Source organism: Hyperolius riggenbachi, chromosome 10 (genome assembly GCF_040937935.1).
Source record: "Hyperolius riggenbachi isolate aHypRig1 chromosome 10, aHypRig1.pri, whole genome shotgun sequence".
Classification (NCBI taxonomy): domain Eukaryota; kingdom Metazoa; phylum Chordata; class Amphibia; order Anura; family Hyperoliidae; genus Hyperolius; species Hyperolius riggenbachi.
Genome location: NC_090655.1, coordinates 248,351,839 through 248,373,564, shown reverse-complemented (window position 1 = coordinate 248,373,564; position 21,726 = coordinate 248,351,839). Strand labels below are relative to the sequence as shown.

The window sequence follows — 21,726 nt, the reverse complement described above, 5'->3', positions numbered from 1 at the left end:
ACGCCGTGCTAGCAATATGCAGGGTGTCATTAGCAGGCTGTTTACATCTGCCATATCACTCTTGCTGCTCCCCCGCCTCCTCTATGTCGCTGCTCCCCGCCCACGTCCATTCCCTTCCCCCCGCTGATTGGTGGGAAGGGCGGGGAGCGGTGAGAGTGATAGGGCTGATGTAAACAGCCGGCTATGGACACGCTGCGTGCCGCTAGCACGGCTGGGTGATTTATGGGGGCACAGCAGAGTGCAGGCAGGGCCTGGGGGGGAGCAGTATTGCAACAGATGCTGGGCAGGATATGCAGACCCAGCCTTTGTGTGCTAATAGCATTCTTACAAGCCACCTCGGGTTCTCTTTAAGGATGACAGATGATTGCCAAGTGCAACTAGTGGTGCCGTAGTATGGCAGCCTCTGCTCTTGGCTTTCGGACACTATCCTCCCTCCTCCTACCAGAACCTGTATGAACCAAAACCAATTCCAGGTACAACCCTCTCTTTTGTACTTGGCAAAATACAGGAGTCTGATGTGGATCCTCTGGACCTTTCAGAGGCTCTCACTTTATAGGGAAGTATCTGCAGGTGTACTTTACAGGAAAAAAAAAAATTACAACAGGCTGCAGTTCTCATGTTATCCACAAGGTGGTGACCTTGACTGGCAGGCATAATTAGGAAGCTGCGTATCGCAGGCGAGGTTAGAGGAAGTACAGAGCAGCCATTTCTGGGTCTGGCAGCAGATAAGGAAATACACCGACATTATTCTGAAGTTTTCTTATCCCTCTGGTGAGGCCCTGAGCCTCCAAACAGTGCCATCTATTTCTTTGAGGAGGATTTAGAAAGACACAAGCACATCATGATGGAGAATCAGCCGCCCCTCACATCACCGGGTAAGAGGAGACTTTTATATCTTGTAAAGGAGAGAGCAGTAGGGAGGGTCCACCTAGGTGACTGTCCCTCACAGGAGCTCACAATCTAATCCCTACTATAGTCATATGTCTGTGTATGTATCATAGTCTAGGGCCAATTTGGGAGGAAGCCAATTAACGTCTCTGTATGTTTTTGGGATGTGGGAGGAAACTAGAGTGCCCGGAGGAAACCCACTCAGACATGGGGAGAACATACAAACTCGGAGCAGATAGTGCACTGGCTGGGATTTGAAGTGATTCTGATTGGCAGCGGGAAGGTTTCTCAATAACTCACAAAGATTTTTCATTCAGGCTTTTAAGATAAACTTATTTCCCACTGCACATCGTTTATTGAATCTATTTTTACACTGATCTATTATTTTCTCTGCAGTGGTTGTGAGTGTGTGCTGTGTCACGGGAGTGTATGTTGTGTATGTTTCATTTTTAGCTCACTGCAACTTATAGCAGCTATTTATCGATTACAATTTTTGATTCTAGCATCATATGTTTTATTGTTTATGGAGGGGCAGAAGACGTGTTAAGGGGATCTAAGTGGCAGCTAATAAATGACAAGGAGGAGCATAAGTAATTACTGATTTGTGTGCAGTCTTTATGGTTACTGTTAAAGAGACACTGAAGCTAAAAAAAAATTTATGATATTATGATTTGTATGTGGAGTACAGCTAAGAAATAAAACATTAAGATCAGATACATCAGTCTAATTGTTTCCAGTACAGGAAAAGTTAAGAAACTCCAGGTGTTATCTCTATACAAAAAAGCCATTAAGCTCTACGACTTTCAAAGTCATGGAGAGGGCTGTTTTCTGACTTTTATTATCTCAACTGTTCCTTAACTATTTACTTTTTCTCTGCCAGAGGAGAGGTCATTAGTTCACAGACTGCTCTGAAAGAATCATTTTGAATGCTGAGTGTTGTGTAATCTGCACATATTATAGAATGATGCAATGTTAGAAAAACACTATATACCTGAAAATAAAAATATGAGAATATTTTCTTTGCTGCTAATCTTCTAGTAATTATTCATAGTACACAACCAATTCATTATATCATATATTTTTTTTCGCTTCAGTGTCTCTTTAAGCTGTGTACACACACTAGACCGTGGTGATCGAAATGAACGATAAACAATGGCTCAGCTGAGAATCGGTTAAAAACTGCATATGACAGCAATTATAAATCATGTAGACCAATCCATCCTGGCAGATTGGTTTGAGCGATAATCAGTGTCAGTCGATTATACTGAACGATGACAAACAAACACAGACAACACAGAACATTTATATCGCACTTTTCTCCTGGCGGACTCAAAGCGCCAGAGCTGCAGCCACTAGGACGTGCTCTATAGGCAGTAGCAGTGTTAGGGAGACTTGCCCAAGGTCTCCTACTGAATAGGTGCAGGCTTATTGAACAGGCAGAACCGAGATTCGAAACCAGGTCTCCCGTGTCAGAGGCAAAGCTACACTATCTCACATTTCTGGGTTCTTATTTTTGCGGTTTCGGTAAAAATCCAATTGAAAGAGCATTGTTTGTCCATCGCTAAACTCAAATGTATCCCAACGTTGTTCGCTCATTACTAACGGCCGGGAATCACTTGTTTTCCAATGGCCGCAGTCTGTACAGAACTTTAACCCTTCCCTCTGCCAATCTGGATCAGTTACTATACAACAGGGCTGTGGAGTCGGAACAAAAATCTTCTGACTCCAACTCCTCAGTTTATGAAACCACGACTCCAACTCCGGGTACCCAAAATGGCTCCGACTCCTCGATGCCAACTCCTTAATCTAATACTTCACAGTGCTGTGGATTTTGTACAAAAATCATCCGACTCCTCAGTTTATGAAATCAACGACTCCGACTTCAACTCCGACTCCGGGTGCCCAAAATTGCTCCGACTCTTCGACTCCGACTCCACAGCCCTGCTATACAATACTCAATATTTTCATGAACTTTCTTAATTTTACTGCTACTGGACCCGGCTTTCTGTTTCATTCCCTCTCTCCTTCCTTACCTCTCTGTGTACAATAGAAGTAGAAGAAAGACTGATAGTGGAGATTAATAAGGATGGGCTTAAAGGGAATCTGTAAGAATAGAAACTGCCCCTGAGGGGTACTTACCTCGGAAAGGGGGAAGCCTTTGGATCCTAATGAGGCTTCCCTGTCCTTTTCACCCTCCAGGATCCAGTGCAGGCTCCCCAACACCACGTGCAGCGATATTTACAATATGCGCGGCAGCACAGGCGCAGTATTAGCTTTCCAATCGGGCTCAGGCGTAATTAGCTGAGCCCAATTGGATCCGCTCTACTGCACAGACGAGTCACCTGATCAGAAAGCTGTGCAGATTGTAAATATTTCCAACGCTTGTCGGGAGACTTTTGGGGGAGCCATCGCTGGATCCTGGAGGATGAAGAGGACGGGAGAAGCCTCATTAGGATCCTGAGGCTTCTTCCTCCCAAGGCAAGTACCCCATAGGGGCACACTTTTTCCTTACAGATTCACTTTAAACATCAATATCACATAACATCTGTGAATTGAGTCTATGGGCCTGATTCACAAAGCGGTGATAACCCAGTTATCACGCCTAAAAGACTTTAGGCGTGATAACCTTTGCGCGAGTTATCACCGCTTTGTGCTTTTGATCGCGCGCAAAGTCCTGTGCGCAAAGTTTTTGCACGCGCAGCGGCCATAGGGTTTAATGGGCGCTGCTCACGCACGCCACTGCGCGATTGTGCGCGCTACTTCTTATCACACCTAAACTAAGTTTAGGCGTGATAAAGGGCTTTTCACAGGCCTGCAAATACTTTGCACCGCTTTGTGAATCAGGCCCCTTGTGATAAAATAAAGAACACATGTTAATGTAAAGGACAAGTGAAGCAAGGAAAAAAAGTCAGATTCCTGAGGTTTCCCAGATCCTCTTACAGACCACTGACCCTGTAGATCAAATAGGTTTCTACTGGCAACAAGCACAGCCGAACTGGGCAAGTGCATGTAAGGTCCTCACATGCCCACTATAATGAACCGATCCACATGGAAGAAAAAAGATAGCGCTAGTCCTTGGCCAGGACTGTATTCATGTAATTAAAGGATACCCGAAGTGACATGATGAGATAGACATGTGTATGTATAGTACCTAGCGCACAAATAACTATGCTGTGTTCCTTTTTTCTTTCTCTGCCTGAAAGAGTTAAATATCAGGTATATAATTGGCTGACTCAGTCCTGACTCAGACAGGAAGTGACTACAGTGTGACCCTCACTGATAAGAAATTCCAACTATAAAACACTTTCCTAGCAGAAAATGGCTTCTGAGAGCAAGAAAGAGGTAAGAAGGGGAATTTCTTATCAGAAGGGGTCACATTGTAGTCACTTCCTGTCTGAGGACTAGTGCACACAAAGCGGTTGTGGTAGCATTTTCAAAAACGCTGCCGCTTCTGGAAACTATTGCCTAATGTATCTCAATGGGATGCTGCAAACCAGCGGTTTGAGGTTTTTAGCAAACTGCAAACGTGGGTCTTGCAGCATTTTTGCGGTTTGCAGATGAGTTTCTGCCTCAATGTAAAGTATAGGAAAAGCTCAAACCACTCTGAAAAACGCTACATCAGGAAGGTTTTCCAGGCGTTTTTGTTACAGAAGCTGTTCAGTAACAGCTTTACTGTAACAATTTATGAAATCTGCTACACAAAAACACTCACAAAAATGCTAGGCATGTTTAGAAATTTTCTCTAAACATGCCTAGAATGGCTCTGAAAATCTGCTTCAAAAACCTCTAGCGTTTTGCAGATCTGCTAGAGGATTTTGGTGTGCACTGACCCTCAGTCAGGACTGAGCCAGCCACTTACATGCCTGATATTTAACTATTTCAGGCAGAGAAAAAAGGAACACAGCATAGTTATTTGTGTGCTAGGCACTGTACATAACCATGTCTATCTCATCATGTCACTTCAGGTATCCTTTAAGGCGCTGGAAAATTTGGGCACAGGTTAAAGCCAAAAAACGGCTTACCCTGCTCCTGCAAAACACCCAGCAGGGTTAATTACTATTCCCCCTCCAGGCCACTATTTAGGCCGTTATAGAGTCGTGGGTAAGATGTAATTCAGCTTCCAGTTATTCCTGATGGCCGAATTACGCTGTTTGTATAGTAACTTAGGCTCAGTCTTTTCACTGAACGCCAGTACAGCCGTAATTCACATTATGGCCTATGGTGGTGCCAACTGCACCCAAATCTCTAGAGCCCTTTTTGCCCAACTCATCTGGACCTTTCACATGCTCACAATTACTGGGGTAAGTATCTAACTTTTTTTATTTTTACTTTCTTCAGGTGTATTTACTGAAATTTCATTGGTAATTTAGTAGCAAGACAGAAGGTGTGATACCTGCCCTTATATCTTGTGCACAAGCCAAATACAAATACCAAACTCACAGAAATATCTTAAAATACTAGACCAATTTTTCTGTGAGTCATCCAATGTTGTATGTGTTACGGCCAGAACCCGAAGTTTGGCCACTTCTAGTTCTGGCCGGCCACTTCGGGTTCTGGCCGGCCAATGCGCGAAGTGGCCGCTGCGCTGCGGCCAATTTTAGAAATGGATTGATTCCTCTGAGGTTAATGTATCTTCTGCCCACAGCGCAGCGGCCAAACGTATCACAACTTAGTGAATTTATTGCAATTCAGCCGGCGGCAATGTAACAATTCAAGCCGCCGGCTTTTTCTCTGCGCCTCTCTCTCCTCCCCCCGCCTCTCTCGCTCTTCTATGGGCAGCCGGCGGGGACACGCGTGTCCCCCCGGAGTCGTTCGTCGCGGCAGGGGAATCCTGCTGTTCTTGCAGAGCGGGTGCTGGCAGAAGCAATGTCTGCAGCCTCCCCGCTCTGCTGCCCTGGCGCCTCGAACGACTCTCGGGGACACGCATGTCCCCGCCGGCTGCCCATAAGAGGAGAGAGAGAGAGGCGCAGAGAAAAAGCCGGCGGCTTGAATTGTTACATTGCCACCGGCTGAATTGCAATAAATTCACTAAGTTGTGATACGTTTGGCCGCTGCGCTGCGGCCAGAAGATACATTAACCTCAGAGGAATCAATCCATTTCTAACATTGGCCGCAGCACAGCGGCCACTTCGCGCATTGGCCGGCCAGAACCCGAAGTGGCCGGCCAGAACTAGAAGTGGCCAAACTTCGGGTTCTGGCCGTAACATATACATGATACGCTGCATGAAATGCCCCTCAAGAGGAATCTATATAAGAGAAACAGGACAAAAACTGCGCACAAGAATCAACCATCACCGCTTTAAAATCGATGAGAGTAAAATGGACACACCTGTGGCCCAATACTTCTGTGAACTAGGACACAGCATGCAAGATCTGAAAGTACTTATTCTTAAGGGTAGCTTAAAAATTAACAATCAGGTACAAATTTATGAAAATATTCAAGATGTTAACAGAAGGTTTAAATTGTGGAATGGGTTTCATGACACCTTATTTAACATGATTGACTTGGCCTCATGATCTTCAAAAACCTGCTGGAATTCATGCATAAGCTCACTGGCTCTAGCCTACTGATCACCTGGCATCTAACTGCTAAATTGTAACCTGCACAACTGTCATATTCATGTTTACTATTTACCTGCTTCAGTGTTTTACTTCAGCTAACATCTGGAAATATGCCTGAAGAAGGGGACTAGATCCCTGAAAGCTTGCATAATTTAACCTTATAAGTTAGCCATTAAAAGTTATTACTTTTATAAGACTTGTTTTTTCTACCTACATAATTGGTAATTAAGAAATGTTGGTCTACAGATGGATCCAGAAACAGAAACCCACCAGAGAGATGTACAGGTTCCCGAGATTGTCCACAGGAAGATCCTGACATTCCTCACTGTGATCAGGTAGGTAAAACAAATATTATACACAAAGCAGAAATTTTAGTTACCGTATATACGCTATAAGTTGATAAATTTAGGACTGACTCATAGTATAAAAGTGGGGGGTCGACCTATACTTGCAACAGTCCTAAATTTAAAGCGGATCCGAGATGAAACACTAACTATAACAAGTAACTTGTCTATATATCTTATCTAAAGTTTAGATAGTTTACACAGCAAATCTTGCTGCAAACAGCTTTAATAGAAAATGATTATTTCTTCCTGTGATACAGTGACAGCAGCCATGTTGTTTGTAAACATTACACAGAGGCAGGCTTATCTGTATCTTGAGCACTCAGCCTGTGAAAAAAAAACCTATTTCCCCCCCCCCCCTCCTCCCTCCTCCCCTCTGCCTCTGAAATCAGTGGCTAGTAACACCTCCTCCTGCCCAGACTGAGCTCCCATGAGCCCTTGCTACTGCCAAGGCTCTCTGAAAACCTGTGGGCGTGGTTTATTTAGTTTATAGGGAATTAGAGTATTAAAACAAAAAAGTATTTGGCTTGAGGAATGCCCTATAAACAATAGGAAAGGAACACAATTATGCAATGAGTTAAAGTTCACCTCGGATCCACTTTAACAACCTATAGCCAGGATGACGGGGCCACCTTTCTTTCTCCACCTCTCTGCGGTGCACTAGTGGCAGAGCACTTTGATCCCCCCCCCCCACCCACCATCACCCAAAGGATGTCATCGTCTCTCTATCCACCCCCCGTGTAATGAAATGCTTTGTACAGCCGCAGCAGGCGCAAAGTGGTTGCCAGGCAATTTAAACTTCCCTCCCTCCCACCCACAGAGGCGTCCGCCTCTCTCTATCTTCCTCCTGTTTATACTGCAGTGTAATCACCACAGTCAATTTACGAGTCCAGCACCGGGTGTCACATGCTGTCCTCTACCTCACTCACACCGCGTCATGTGAGCCGACGGTTCTCGGTATGCTAATACACGCACGGCAGTCTGTGCACCTCCAGCTCCGGAAGTCACATGATGCGGCGTAAGTGAGGAAGAGTAGAGCACAAGAGGAGAGTATGTGACACCCGGTGCTGGACTCGTAAGTTTCCTGCGGCAATTACAGAGCATTATACACAGGGGGAAGATAGAGGGAGGCGGAGGCCTCTGCGGGTGGGAGGGAGATTTAAAGTCACCAACAACTTCGCTTCTGCTGCAGCCAATACAAAGAATTTAATTACGCATGAGGGCTATAGAGGAGAGAGAGAGAAGGGATGCCTTTTGGGTGATGGTTGGTATGAGGGAGGATTAAAGTCCCCAGCAGTGTTAACTTTGAGGGGTAGACTTATACTTGAGACACTAAAAAGTTCCAGCTTAAGAGGCTTGAATATTGGGGTCGACTTATACATGAGGTCGACTTGTATCCGAGTATATACGGTATATTCTACTATATGTAGCCTCACTTCAGTAATGCCAAAGTGTTAAGCATCTTATTATGTATCACTTTATGGATTTAGGATGAACAGCACATTGTTTTGAAAGTTGAGGTCAAAGAAGAAGAAGAAGAGATGTATGTGAGTGGTGATCAGTCATCTACAGAGGAAGATGAAATGATGAGGACAATTCAAATGGAGGAAGAAGATATATATAGTAGTGATCAGCAGGCCATGGAAGAGAATGAATTACGGGTGATAATTAAAGAGGAGGAAGGAGAGACATATGAGAGGGTTGATCAGCAAACTATTGAAGAGGATAAAATGATGAGGACAATTAAAGAGGAAGAAACACCTCTAGCTATCAGTGCAGGTAATTTATAAATACTGGATGATAAGGAATTATAAATGTAGACCCTCATATTCCCAACAAATGAGAATGTTATACTGTGCACCATATGAAAAGCCCATCTCCATTCCTCAGTATAACATCATAGTACCAACATATGAGGAGATACTGTACACCATATGAAAGGCCCATCTCCATTCCTCAGTATAACATCATAGTAGCAACAAATGAGGAGGAGATACTGTACACCATATGAAAGGTCCATCTCCATTCCTCAGTATAACATGATTGTACCAACAAATGAGGAGGGGATACTGTACACCATATGAAAGGCCATCTCCATTCCTCAGTATAACATCATAGCACCAACAAATGAGGAGGAGATACTGTACACCATATGAAAGGCCCATCTCCATTCCTCAGTATAACATCATAGTACCAACAAATGAGGAGGAGATACTGTACACCATATGAAAGGTCCATCTCCATTCCTCAGTATAACATCATAGTGCCAACAAATGAGGAGGAGATACTGTACACCATATGAAAGGCCCATCTCCATTCCTCAGTATAACATCATAGTACCAACAAATGAGGAGGAGATACTGTACACCATATGAAAGGCCCATCTCCATTCCTCAGTATAACATCATAGCACCAACAAATGAGGAGGAGATACTGTACACCATATGAAAGGTCCATCTCCATTCCTCAGTATAACATCATAGTACCAACAAATGAGGAGGAGATACTGTACACTATATGAAAGGCCCATCTCCATTCCTCAGTATAACATCACAGCTCCAACAAATGAGGAGGAGATACTGTACACCATATGAAAGGCCCATCTCCATTCCTCAGTATAACATCATAGTACCAACAAATGAGGAGGAGATACTGTACACCATATGAAAGGCCCATCTCCATTCCTCAGTATAACCTCATAGCACCAACAAATGAGGGGGAGATACTGTACACTATATGAAAGGTCCATCTCCATTCCTCAGTATAACATAGTACCAACAAATGAGGAGGAGATGCTGTACACCATATGAAAGGCGTATCTCCATTCCTCAGTATAACATCATAGTACCAACAAATGAGGAGGAGATACTATACACCATATGAAAGGCCCATCTCCATTCCTCAGTATAACATCATTGCACCAACAAATGAGGAGGAGATACTGTACACCATATGAAAGGCCCATCTCCATTCCTCAGTATTACATCATAGTGCCAACAAATGAGGAGGAGATACCGTACACCATATGAAAGGCCCATCTACATTCCTCAGTATAACATCATAGCGCCAACAAATGAGGAGGAGATACTGTACACCATATGAAAGGTCCATCTCCATTCCTCAGTATAACATCATAGTACCAACAAATGAGGAGGAGACACTGTACACCATATGAAAGGCCCATCTCCATTCCTCAGTATAACATCATAGTACCAACAAATGAGGAGGAGACACTGTACACCATATGAAAGGCCCATCTCCATTCCTCAGTATAACATCATAGTACCAACAAATGAGGAGGAGACATTGTACACCATATGAAAGGCCCATCTCCATTCCTCAGTATAACAACATAGCACCAACAAATGAGGAGGAGATACTATACACCATATGAAAGGCCCATCTCCATTCCTCAGTATAACATCATAGCACCAACAAATGAGGAGGAGATACTGTACACCATATGAAAGGTTCATCTCCATTCCTCAGTATAACATCATAGCACTAACAAATGAGGAAGAGATACTGTACACCATATGAAAGGTTCATCTCCATTCCTCAGTATTACATCATAGTGCCAACAAATGAGGAGGAGATACTGTACACCATATGAAAGGCCCATCTTCATTCCTCAGTATAACATCATAGCGCCAACAAATGAGGAGGAGATACTGTACACCATATAAAAGGCACATCTCCATTCCTCAGTATAACATCATAGCACCAACAAATGAGGAGGAGATAATGTACACCATATGAAAGGCCCATCTCCATTCCTCAGTATAACATCATAGTACCAACAAATGAGGAGGAGATACTGTACACCATATGAAAGGCCCATCTCCATTCCTCAATATAACATCATAGCACCAACAAATGGGGAGGAGATACTGTACACCATATGAAAGGCCCCTCTCCATTCCTCAGTATAACATCATAGTACCAACAAATGGGGAGGAGATACTGTACACCATATGAAAGGCCCATCTCTGTTCATTAGTATAACGTCATAGTACCAACAAATAAGGTGGAGGTGCAGATTAATGTCATGTAGTAAGTTTTCACTCGCTTTATCACCAGCTTGATGTTAAGGGATTGTGGCCATTGTCCAGTTATGAGTGCCCTCAATTCATAAAATAAGCCAGTATGCTGCAGTTTATTTTATTGGATTTTAGTTTTTGTTTTAATGTCCTTTCTTAAATAATACATATATACATAGTTCTGTGCCTTTATTCACAATAATGCCTGTCCCTAACAGATGGGCAGTATGTGGAGAACCCCTCGGAAGGACATCTTATCTCACCTCCTGATGATTCTGCAGGAGATAATGGCATCACACAACGTTCTGAGGCATCACATCGAGTTATAGGCAGAGGGGAGAAAAGATTCCCTTGCTTCCAGTGTGATAAACGTTTCAGAAAGAAGGCCCATCTGGTTATACATGAGAGAGTACACACGGGTGAGCGTCCTTTTTCATGTTCAGAATGTGGGAAATCTTTTATTCGAAATTCTGACTGTTTTAGACACTGGAAGGGTCACACGGGCGAACAGTCTTTTGTATGCACAGAGTGCGGGAAAAGCTTTACAAAGAAAGGCGACCTCCTTGCACATCAGAGAAGTCACACAACTCTGAATCCCATCTCATGTCCAGAGTGTGGGAAGTGCTTTGCTCGAAAAGAAGACTTCATTAGGCACCACAAAAGTCACACAGCAGATCGGCCTTTCTCATGTTCGGATTGTGGGAAATGCTTTATTCGCAAAGAACACCTTGTTGGACACCAGAGGAGTCACACAGGGGAGCGCCCATTTCCATGCTCAGAGTGTGGGAAACGGTTCTTTCTGAAAAGCAACCTTCTTGAACATCAGAGGAGTCACACAGGTGAACGTCCTTTCCTGTGTTCAGTGTGTGGGAAAGGTTTTGTTCGGAAAAGTGACCTTACTGCCCATCAGTTAATTCACACTGGAGAGAGTCCTTTCTCATGTTCAGAGTGTGGGAGATGTTTTACACAGAAGGGAAAGCTCATTATACATCAGAGAAGTCACACAGGGGAGCGGCCGTTTTCCTGTTTAGAGTGTGGGAAAGCTTTCATGCTGAAATCTCACCTTCAGGTACACCAGAGGATTCACACAGGTGAACGACCATTTTCATGTTCAGAGTGTGGGAAGTGTTTCACCATAGAAGCAAACCTTCTTATGCACAAGAAAAGTCACACTGGTGAAAGGCCTTTTGTATGTTCAGAGTGTGGGAAAGGTTTCATTCAAAGTAGCGACCTACGTAAACATCAGAGAACTCATACACGCCGCCAACCATTTTCATGCTCAGTGTGTGGGAAATGTTTTATTCGGAAGAAACCTTTTGTTAAACACCAGAAAAAACACGAGAGTATTCACAAGCTACCATGTTCAGAGTGTGGGAAAGATTTCATTCTTAAACAGCAGCTCATTGCACACCAGCGGATTCACACGGGTCAGTATCCATATTCATGTTCAGAGTGTGGGAAAGGTTTTAATTACAAGGGTCAGCTGGTGACGCATCAGAGAAAGCACACTGGCCAGCATCCGTATTCTTGCTCAGTGTGCGAAAAAGGCTTCAGCTATAAAGCTCAGCTTGTTACACACCAAAGAATTCACACGGGGGAGAGGCCATTTTCATGTTCAGAGTGTGGGAAAGGTTTTAATTGCAAGAGTCAGTTGGTGACACATCAGAGAAAGCACACTGGCCAGCATCCGTATTCCTGCTCAGTGTGCGAAAAAGGCTTCAACTATGAAGCTCAGCTTATTACACACCAAAGAATTCACACGGGGGAGAGGCCATTTTCATGTTCAGAGTGTGGGAAAGATTTTATTCACAAATCAAGCCTTCTTGCACATCAGAGAAAATCACACAAGTAAGAATCCTTTTTCTTTTTAAAGGATCACTATGTAGGAAAAAAAACAAAACAGTAATGTAGCTTACATACAGTATGTACACATAGACACATTTATCCCGGAGTAAATTCACTGTAAATGTTTTACTTCCTATGTAGCTGTTACTTACAGTAGGAAGTATAATTTCACACCTTTGATCTTTTACAGGTTTTGGACTAGTCCATCATCTAAAGGGAGATTCTCAACCTTTCCTTTATGTGTTTCAAAAGCACTCCCTTGCTAGGACCTATACAAAGATGAAAGCCCTTCTACTTTCTACATCTTGATCTGGCTTTTGGCGTGTGCCACTGCTATTCCAGTGAGTGCATTTGAAAAAAATGCCCTAAGAGTTCCCCTTGAGTTGGACTTGTCCAAAACCTTGTAGATGTTAAGAGCTGTCAGATTAATAACACTGTCTGTAAGTGGCAGCTACATAGGAAGTAAACATTTACGGTGCATTTCTTCTGGGACAGATGTACCTCTTACTGTATATGTACATTTACAGATGTATTATAAATGTTATAGTTTTCTTGCCATAATGTCCCTTTAATTCATGAATCAGTTATTCTTAGCATCACAGAGAGGAGTATGGGAAATGGCTCATTCCGCACCACAGACAGTACACGTCAGTGCTAGTCTGTAATGTGACATTTCACTGATTGCCTTCAAGTGCACCAAGAACAGAATACCTCTATGCAATAAGTAAAGTTTCTAATACTGGGAATATACGTTATGTTTTTTGTGCAGAATCGTTCCGATAGATGCCTTTGATGATAAAATTTCGATGTGTCCGATTCTCCGCACGATTCTGTTCCGCTCGATTTCTCATAGTTACATAGTTATTTGGGTTGAAAAAAAGACATACGTCTATCGAGTTTAACCAAAGAACAAAGTACAACTCCAGCCCGTCCCTCACATACCCCTGTTGATCCAGAGGAAGGCGAAAAACCCTTACAAGGCATGATCCAATTAGCCCCAAAAGGGAAAAAGTTCCTACCCGACTCCAGATAGCAATCAGATAAAATCCCTGGATCAACATCATTAGGCATTACCTAGTAATTGTAGCCATGGATGTCTTTCAACGCAAGGAAAGCATCTAAGCCCCCTTTAAATGCAGGTATAGAATTTACCATAACGACTTCCTGTGGCAATGCATTCCACATCTTAATCACTCTTACTGTAAAGAACCCTTTCCTAAATAAATGTCATAGAAGTGAATGGAAGAAAAACGAGCGGAAGATTAGAGAATCGAATGGCTAATAGATCGCACAGGGAATCCAACACGAAAAATGTAACGTGTATTCCCAGCATAAGAGATTTCTCTGTCAGATGGGCCTAGATCAGGCATGGGCAAACTTGGCCCTCCAGCTGTTAAGGAACTACAAGTCTCACAATGCATTGCAGGAGTCTGACAGCCACAGCCATGACTCATAAAGCCAAATGCATTGTGGGACTTGTAGTTCTGTAACAGCTGGAGGGCCGAGTTTGCCCATGCCTGGCCTAGATGGTTTCTGGTGGGTGGAGTCATCTGCTTGAGTCTTTCATCTCATGAAACTCCCTTTGTGAAATTGTCTTCCTGATCACCTCGGGTTACAGATTGCCCAGCAAGTGCAATGGTGAACCAGAACTCCCAGGAGTGTCTAAGGGTCTGGAAGAGATTAAAATCCTCCTCCTATGCAAAAGTGAAGTTTGCCTGACAGAAGGTATTTGTGTTATTCAGTTTGGAGTGAGCTCTGAGGTGTCCCACAATGCATCACTGCTGAATATGCAAATCATCTCTTTGTTGCCTGGGTCAACACCCATATGCTCACTCCAACCTGAATCATTGCAAATGGCGTCTGTTTTAAGAAGACAAACTTCTGTTTTGATCATCTTGGGAGACTCTGAGTATAAACTGCTTCTGCTACAAACACTCAGCAACACAGAGATATCCCCACACAGACCTAGCCTACTAGCCCTTCTACACAGTATCACAGGGGGTCCCACCTACACGCAGCCCTCCAGCCCCCACACACAGGGTCCCACCCACACACAGCCCTCCAGCCCCCCACTCACAGGAGGTCCCACCCACACACAGCTCTCCAGAACCCACTCACTGGAGGTCCCACCCACACACAGCTCTCCAGAACCCATACACACAGAATTGCAGGGCGTCCCACCCAAACACAGCCATCCAGCCCCCACTCACAGGAGGTCCCACCCACACACAGCTCTCCAGCCCCCACTTACAGGAGGTCCCACCCACACACAGCTCTCCGGAACCCAAACACACAGAATTACAGGGCGTCCCACCCACACACAGCCCTCCAGCCCCCACACACAGGATCACAGGGGGTCCCCCACACACAGAATTACAGGGGGTCCCACCCACACACAGCCCTCCAGCCTCCACACACACAGGATCACAGGGGGTCCCACCTACACACAGGATCACAGGGGGTCCCACCCACACACAGCCCTCCAGCCCCCACACACAGGAGGTCCCACCCACACACAGGATCACAGGGGGTCCCACCTGCACACAGCCCTCCAGCCCCCACACACAGGATCACAGGGGGTCCCACTCACACACAGCCCTCCAGCCCCAACACACAGGAGGTCCCACCAACACACAGCTCTCCAGCCCCCATACACAGGATCACAGGGGGTCCCACCTGCACACAGCCCTCCAGCCCCCACACACAGGATCACAGGGGGTCCCACTCACACACAGCCCTCCAGCCCCCACCCACACACATCCCTCCAGCCCCCACACACAGGATCACAGGGGGTCCCACTCACACACGGCCCTCCAGCCCCCACACATCAGATCACAGGGGGCCCCACCCACACACAGCCCTCCAGCCCCCACACACAGGATCACAGGGGGTCCCACCTGCACACAGCCCTCCAGCCCCCACACACAGGATCACAGGGGGTCCCACTCACACACAGCCCTCCAGCCCCCACACACAGGATCACAGGGGGTCCCACCCACACACAGCCCTCCAGCCCCCACACACAGGATCACAGGGGGTCCCACCCACACACAGCCCTCCAGCCCCCACACACAGGAGGTCCCACCAACACACAGCTCCCCAGCCCCCATACACAGGATCACAGGGGGTCCCACTCACACATGGCCCTCCAGCCCCCACACATCAGATCACAGGGGGTCCCACCCACACACAGCCCTCCAGCCCCCACACACAGGATCACAGGGGGTCCCACCCACACACAGCCCTCCAGCCCCCACACACAGGATCACAGGGGGTCCCACCTGCACACAGCCCTCCAGCCCCCACACACAGGATCACAGGGGGTCCCACCTGCACACAGCCCTCCAGCCCCCACACACAGGATCACAGGGGGTCCCACCTGCACACAGCCCTCCAGCCCCCACACACAGGATCACAGGGGGTCCCACTCACACACAGCCCTCCAGCCCCAACACACAGGAGGTCCCACCAACACACAGCTCTCCAGCCCCCATACACAGGATCACAGGGGGTCCCACTCACACATGGCCCTCCAGCCCCCACACATCAGATCACAGGGGGTCCCACCCACACACAGCCCTCCAGCCCCCACACACAGGATCACAGGGGGTCCCACCTGCACACAGCCCTCCAGCCCCCACACACAGGATCACAGGGGGTCCCACTCACACACAGCCCACCAGCCCCCACACACAGGATCACAGGGGGTCCCACTCACACACAGCCCTTCAGCCCCCACACACAGGATCACAGGGGGTCCCACCCACACACAGCCCTCCGGCCCCCACACACAGGATCACAGGGGGTCCCACCCACACACAGCCCTCCAGCCCCCACACACAGAAGGTCCCACCCACACACAGGATTACAGGGGGTCCCACCTGCACACAGCCCTCCAGCCCCCACACACAGGATCACAGGGGGTCCCACTCACACACAGCCCTCCAGCCCCAACACACAGGAGGTCCCACCAACACACAGCTCTCCAGCCCCCATACACAGGATCACAGGGGGTCCCACTCACACACAGCCCTCCAGCCCCCACACACAACATTACAGGGGGTCCCACCCACACACAGCCCTCCAACCTCCACACACAGGAGGTCCCACCCACACAGAGCTCTCCAGCCCCCACACACAGGGTCCCACCCACACACAGCCCTCCAGCCCCCACACACACGATCACAGGGTCCCAGCCACACACAGCCATCCAGCCCCCACTCACAGGATCACAAGCGGTCCCACTCACAAACAGCCCTCCAGCCTCCACACACAGGGGGTCCCACCAACACACAGCCCTCCAGCCCCCACACACAGGATCACAGGGGGTTCCACTCACACACATACCTCCAGCCCCCATACACAGGATCACAGGGGGTCCCACCCACACACAGCCATCCAGCCCCCACTCACAGGATCACAAGCGGTCCCACTCACACACATACCTCCAGCCCCCACACACAGGATCACAGGGGGTCCCACTCACACACATACCTCCAGCCCCCACCTGCACACAGCTCTCCAGCCCCCATACACAGGATCACAAGCGATCTAGAATAAATAAGCCCAGTTTATCTAACCTTTTCTAGTAAGTATGACCTTCCATCTCGCTAATCGATTTTGTTACTCGTCTCTGCACCTGCTCTAAAACTGCAATATCCTTCCTGTAATGTGGTGCCCAGAACTGAATTCCATATTCCAGATGTGGCCTTACTAGAGAGCTACTAGGGTGTTTTGTTGAAATAAAAAAATGTACATAATTGTATTTCAACCAAGAAAAAACAAACGTTTTATGTGTTTTCAGCTGGCCTTTATACTGTAACAAAAAAAAATAATAATAAAGAAATATATATTCAATGTTATCTGCTTCATTATGTTTTTTTTTTTTTAAAGGTAATATCTGCTTAGTTAAAGCGGATCCGAGATGAAAAACTAAATATAACAAGTGACTTGTCTATATATCTTATCTAAAGTTTAGATAGTTTACACAGCAAATCTATCTTCAAACAGCTTCAACAGTATATTAATATTTTTTCCTGTGATACAATGGGAGCAGACATGTTTTCTGCTTGTCACTATTACACAATTACACACACAGGCAAGCTTATCTGTATCTAGGTATGCTAATTTTCATATTCTGTGAAAACTCCACTCTTATCTCCTCCATTACACAGGCAACTGATCTGTATCTGCACTGCAGCTCTCAGATTGTGAAAACTCTGCCTCTGAAATCTATAGCTAGTAACACCTTTTTCACCTGCCCAGACTGAAATCCCACAATCCCTTGCAAGCGCCAAGGCACTCTGGAGAAGCTGTGGGTGTGGCTTATTTAGTTTATAGGAAATTAGGGTATTAAAACAAAACAAGTATTTGGCTTGAGGAATGCCCTATAAACTATATGTAAGGAACACAATTATGCAATGAGTAAAAGTTCATCTCGGATCCACTTTAAAGAGAGCCTGTAGTGAGATGGATAAGGAGGCTTATAAATTATGCCAGTTTCCTGACTGCCCTACAGATACTGTGTCTCTAAAGCCCCAAACACACCAGGGATCAGTGGAATCAGATGCCATTTCGTATAAGTACGACTTGGAAATGGTCATGGCTCCCTGGTGTAAACCAACCTTAATGCTTTCAACCAGACCATATAAAATGAGGCATTTAACCACTTGATTTTCAAGAATGATTTTCACATTTTCAACCTGATTTTTCTAAGCACGTTATTCTTCAAGTTCAATGTTTTCTGTATGTGGGTGGTGCCTCATTTCCCTGTGACATCACATCACTAGTTCAATGTTTTCTGTATGTGGGTGGTGCCTCATTTCCCTGTGACATCACATCACTAGTTCAATGTTTTCTGTATGTGGGTGGTGCCTCATTTCCCTGTGACATCACATCACTAGTTCAATGTTTTCTGTATGTGGGTGGTGCCTCATTTCCCTGTGACATCACATCACTAGTTCAATGTTTTCTGTATGTGGGTGGTGCCTCATTTCCCTGTGACATCACATCACTAGTTCAATGTTTTCTGTATGTGGGTGGTGCCTCATTTCCCTGTGACATCACATCACTAGTTCAAACCCATCTTCACATCAGCCAGTTGAACCAGTGCAATACGTGGGAAAATGCAAACAAAGTGGCCTCCTCACCCCCTCACTGTGACAAAATTCAGCACAAATAATTACACCACAGTGAGAGACTGCTAGGCCTGGTGCACACCAGAGGAGTTTTTCTGAGCGTTTGGGCACTAGAGGTTTCAAAGGTTCAGAGGTTTCAAAAGCTCTTCCCAATGTAATGCTATGGTTTTTTTTTTTTTACAAAACATTGCTCCAGTGTGCACAGACACATAGGATAACATTAGCAGCAGATTTAAAAACTCAAAACGCTCAGAAAAACTCCTCTGGTGTGCACCAGGCCCGAGACAGGGTTTAGGAAACACCCAGCCACACTCTAAGGCCTGGAACCCACTAGGAGGCGCGCTTTTCTGAGCGCTTTGTGATTTGAAAAGCTCTTGCTAATGTAATGCTATGGGTGTGATCCCACTAGAGCAGGGGTGTCAAACTTAAATCCAAAGTGGGCCGAAATTGAGCGAAACTCTGGGAACAAGTCTTGGGCCAACCTCAATGTCTAGTGGCCACTGCTCTCCCTTATAAATTTCCATGGTGTCTAATAGCCCCATCCATCCTCTATACAGTTCCATGGTGTCTAGTAGCCCTCCTCCATCCCCTATACAGTTCCCTGTTGATAAGTGGTCCTCCCTCCCCTCTACAGTTCCCTAGTGTATCATGGTCCCCCTCCTTCTCCTATACAGTTCCCTGGTATCTAGTGCTTTCCCCCTTCTCTTATGGCTTCCCTGGTGATCTAGGCCTTACCCTCCAGTATAGTTTCTCTGGTGGTCTAGAGTGGGCCAAACATAATGCAAAGTGGGGAAACTACCTGAGGGCCAAATCTGATGCCTCCGAGGGCCAGATTAGGCCACGGGCCGGAGTTTGACATGCATGCACTACAGGGATGTGATTTAATAAAAATCCACTAGCATTAGCAAGAGCTTTTTCAAATCACTAGTGCTTAGGAGTAACTGTTCTGCATAAAATACACCGTTCTACATTGCAGGCTGATATATTAGTAGAAAGGATGCTAATCGGGCAATTGACAAGTTTAAATCATCCTTTCTTTTTTCCATGTGCAGTTTCTCTCCTCATCCCCCCAGTCTCTAAGAGCGTACGCACGGCCGCAGAAGAGAAGTGACAGGCATGCTGAATCAGCCTGATGCCTCTGTCACTCACTTCTCTGCTCTTTGATTGGCCGCCTTGGTCTCCCCTTCTCTCCGGTGGTCCTGCCGCTGTAAGAGCGAAGGGAGGGGGGGCAGAGGCTATATACTGTCACTGTCCTCTGCCCCCCTCCTCGAGTAGCATGTCTGCGCCCCCCCTCAGCCCTTCTGCCACCCACCGCCGCTGGATTCTCTCTTCCCCGCACTGAACATCTGGGAAGGATAAAGGCGGTGTAATGTCTGATTGCGCTGCCCGGAAGCTCCCTTCCACACCGAGTAGCACGCATGCTCAGTGTGAAGTTAATGATGCCGCTGGAGATAAAATATGAAATATCTCCGCTCCCACACCTCTTACACTCTCCAAATTTTGAGGGTAGGGAGGGGACCCCCCAAACGACCTTTATGCCAAATTGCAGCCCCCGAGACCCGCTGGTTCAGGAGATAGATTAGAGAAATCTATCTCGGGAACCAGCGGGTCTCGGGGGCTGCAATTTGGTATAGAGGTAGTTCGGGGGGTCCCCTCTCTACCCTGAAAATTTGGGGAGTGTAAGAGGTGTGGGAGCGGAGATATTTAGTATTTTATCTCCAGCCGCATCATTCTATAGGAAATGTGGCCGCACAGTCTCCTACTGCGCATGCGGGGCAGCGCAAATCCACAGGCAGCGTAATCAGACACAACACCGGCACACACAGAGTCTTTGAATAATGGTTTCAGGCACTGCAGTATCCTTCTATATCCTCTGCACTGCCTCCGGTGGTAGTGCTCCCCCATTTTTAGCCCTTGTTTAAAACTGCTTCATTTTAATAAACAGAGCTGCTTCTCAGACTAGACAAACCCGCCCACATAAAGGCAGCAGACATTGGTTTACTTTCCATACTCCAGAACAAAACATTTTCTGTTAGGAATTAGGTAATAAACAGTAAGTGTTTAGCATATAGCAGACTCAGACTCAAAATTTTGGAATTAACAGCACAAAATATATGCCTTTGGACATCTAACAAGGCACAGGGATTTAATTTTCAGCAGCTAATATTAATCAGTGTCATTAGGAATGTAACACAGGGATTGGCAGCAAGTTCATTTTGCTTAGTATGGCCACAGGCACAGTGCAAATCAAGTCTGTAGACTATCTTTGTGGTTCACCAACAACAGTACTTTATTTTTGCTGTACCCTCTATTAAAAAAACTTTACCACTAGATGAAAATCCTCTCTGCTGGGAGCAAACCAACCATTCGTCCCAAATGGAAGAAAAAAAAAACACAACCGAATAATTTGAACAAATATTCTACATAAAAACATTCTAATATTTTTGTTTGGCAGTCCAGTACACTATGTGCGTCATAGAGTAGGGACCACTTTAGACAAACTAATTGCCATTTTATCCTCAGGAAAAATTGCAAATCCTGGAGGGGAATGGTTAATTGGCAGTACAGAAGAGAGAAAAACTATGGACATATATAAATACCAATGATCATCCTCCCAGACTCTATCTCCCCCTGCAATTGCCACAGTATGACTTAAAGAACACCTGAACTGAGGGACATGGTGGCTTACCATATTTATTTCATTTTAAACAATACCAGTTGCCTCGTCCTGTTGTTCTTTTCTGGAAACCGTAGTGAGTCACACATCTTAAACTAGCATGTGACTAATCTAGTCAGACTGCAGTCAGAGCACCTGCTCTGCATGCTTGTTCAGGGTCTATGGCTGAAAGTATTAGGCGCAGAGGATCAGTAGGATAGCCAGACAACATGCATTGTTTAAAAGGAAATAAA

At 45.9% G+C, this 21,726-nt stretch overlaps 1 protein-coding gene across 1 annotated transcript; it reads left to right on the top strand.

Moving 5' to 3' along the window:
- Window positions 1–723: 723 nt before the first annotated feature.
- LOC137535194 (zinc finger protein 665-like) lies at window positions 724–14,737 on the top strand. The gene is made up of 4 exons (XM_068257009.1): window positions 724–875; window positions 6,697–6,785; window positions 8,285–8,573; window positions 11,053–14,737. The coding sequence occupies exons 1-4, from the start codon at window positions 842–844 to the stop codon at window positions 12,684–12,686; spliced, it is 2,046 nt and encodes a 681-aa protein (XP_068113110.1). The 5' UTR covers window positions 724–841; the 3' UTR covers window positions 12,687–14,737.
- The last annotated feature ends 6,989 nt before the right edge of the window (window positions 14,738–21,726 follow it).

Bases quoted from the DNA above. Each gene is read 5' to 3' on its own strand.
- LOC137535194 (XM_068257009.1), top strand. From the start codon at position 842: ATGATGGAGAATCAGCCGCCCCTCACATCACCGG. The intron at 876-6,696 runs GTAAGAGGAGAC...GTTGGTCTACAG, and splicing joins GCCGCCCCTCACATCACCGG to ATGGATCCAGAAACAGAAAC. The intron at 6,786-8,284 runs GTAGGTAAAACA...TTATGGATTTAG, and splicing joins ACATTCCTCACTGTGATCAG to GATGAACAGCACATTGTTTT.